Here is a 1,632-nt window from a genome sequence, read left to right as displayed (position 1 = left end):
ATAAAAGAAAACATTCTATTACCTTTGCACCCTAGGATAATCCTAGAACAGTCAATAACTAAACTAGTATTTTATCACGTGAGAACTGGGACGGTGGCAGATCAAATAAGATGAATCTTGGACTGCTTTTTTGTCTTGCAATCCTTATGTTTCAAGCAGGCTGACGAGCAAATTTTAGAGTCATCAACATTAAAACTAGAGGAAATCGAATGATCAAATCTGATCTAATATTTAAAAAAGGATATTAAACATTATTTTAAAAAAAACACAAATTAGCAACCTACATGCCGATGATTTCAATGTATTAAAAGAAAATTTATTAAAGAAGGTTTGTGCAGAAACACAATGGAAGAGAGATGATTTTACAAAATTAAAATGTCGGCAGCTCAGGCGGTACCATTCAAAATGATAATTTGTATCTTACATAAATGTTTTAATCCTGCTCAATGAGGGTCGAGCAAAACAAAAGGCTCGTTACCTTTTGGGAGGAGGATTTCGGCTGAATGGGTGGAGGAGCGAGTGGCCGGATTCTCACCTGCATTCGCTAGCCCACCGCTTGATTAATGAGCGTGTCCTCTTCTCTTCCTGCTCTCCCCGCCCCTAAGTGTCCCTGGCTGCAGCTTCCCCACTGCCCCCCGCCCCAGCTCAGGGGAGGACACGCGGTACCGGCTACAGGGCCTGAGCTCTCCCCTGCAAATTGCTCACCTCTCCACCAGTAGTTCTGGGAGATGTTCTTCCAGGTCTGCTCCCGGGTCAAGTGGAAGCCCTTGGCGCTCTGGTGGAAGGAGGCGATCAGCTCCCGCCGGCTCTTGGCCTCCAGCACCACCTCCAGCTCGTCGAACTCGTCGCGGTCCTTGCGCTTCTTCTGGTAGTACAGGGTCCCCCGCCGCACCACGTAGCAGGCAGCAGCCTTGCGGATCTTCCTCTTGACGTTGCCCTCGGTCCCCGGCGCATAAGGTTCCTTCTCGTTGGTCAGGTAGCGGATGATGGCTTTGTAACTCTCCTCGTTCGACATGTCACACAGCCACCCTCCCCGCTGTGGCTACCAGCCGAGGCCTCGCTGGGGCGGTCGACAGAGGCTAAATTGAAACAAAGAGGAAAACAAAATAACAGGAGGCTTGTTTTTCTGACAAGGAAGTTCTTTCCAGTGTTGCTTTTATTTTTTTTTAATTCGGATGTTGTGAAGTGGCTCGGTTTCGGACGCACGGAGCGGGAAAGGTTTCCTCGGATTGACAAAATGGCTGCTGCACAACCGGAGATGACATCAGACCCTGACCTACGCACCGGATGTACTTTTTCGTCTCCCGGTGACTGCTCGTGTGAGAGTGTGTCTGGTTCCATTCGATCAGAGTTGAGTACCTCACTCACTTGGCTGGATTGCAATGCACAGTGATGCCAACAGCACGGCTTCAATTTCCGCACTGGCTGCGGTTGCCATTGAAGGTCCCTCCTTCTCGACTTCTCCCTCTTACCTGAGGTGTGGAGACGGCCACGTTAAACCGCCACCAGTCGACTATCTCTAACGAGACAACAGCCCTTTGGAGGAGCACAGCAAGCCAGGCAGCATCAGAAGAGCAGGAAAGTTGACGTTTCCGACTTGCTCCCCTGAAGATGCCTGGCCTTCTGTGTTCC

At 49.6% G+C, this 1,632-nt stretch overlaps 1 protein-coding gene across 1 annotated transcript; it reads right to left on the bottom strand.

Moving 5' to 3' along the window:
- Positions 1-666: 666 nt before the first annotated feature.
- On the bottom strand, positions 667-1,632 carry LOC125481388 (zinc finger and BTB domain-containing protein 11-like; the record flags this gene model as incomplete). Its single annotated transcript, XM_048592869.1, has 1 exon — positions 667-1,632. A coding segment is annotated over exon 1 (349 nt), but the record flags the coding sequence as incomplete, so codon positions are not given.

This window comes from Rhincodon typus, unplaced genomic scaffold (assembly GCF_021869965.1).
Source record: "Rhincodon typus isolate 14 unplaced genomic scaffold, sRhiTyp1.1 hic_rhity00001949, whole genome shotgun sequence".
Taxonomy (NCBI): domain Eukaryota; kingdom Metazoa; phylum Chordata; class Chondrichthyes; order Orectolobiformes; family Rhincodontidae; genus Rhincodon; species Rhincodon typus.
The sequence above is the reverse complement of the archived record's forward strand: the minus strand, read 5'-3'. Positions and strand labels throughout refer to the sequence as shown.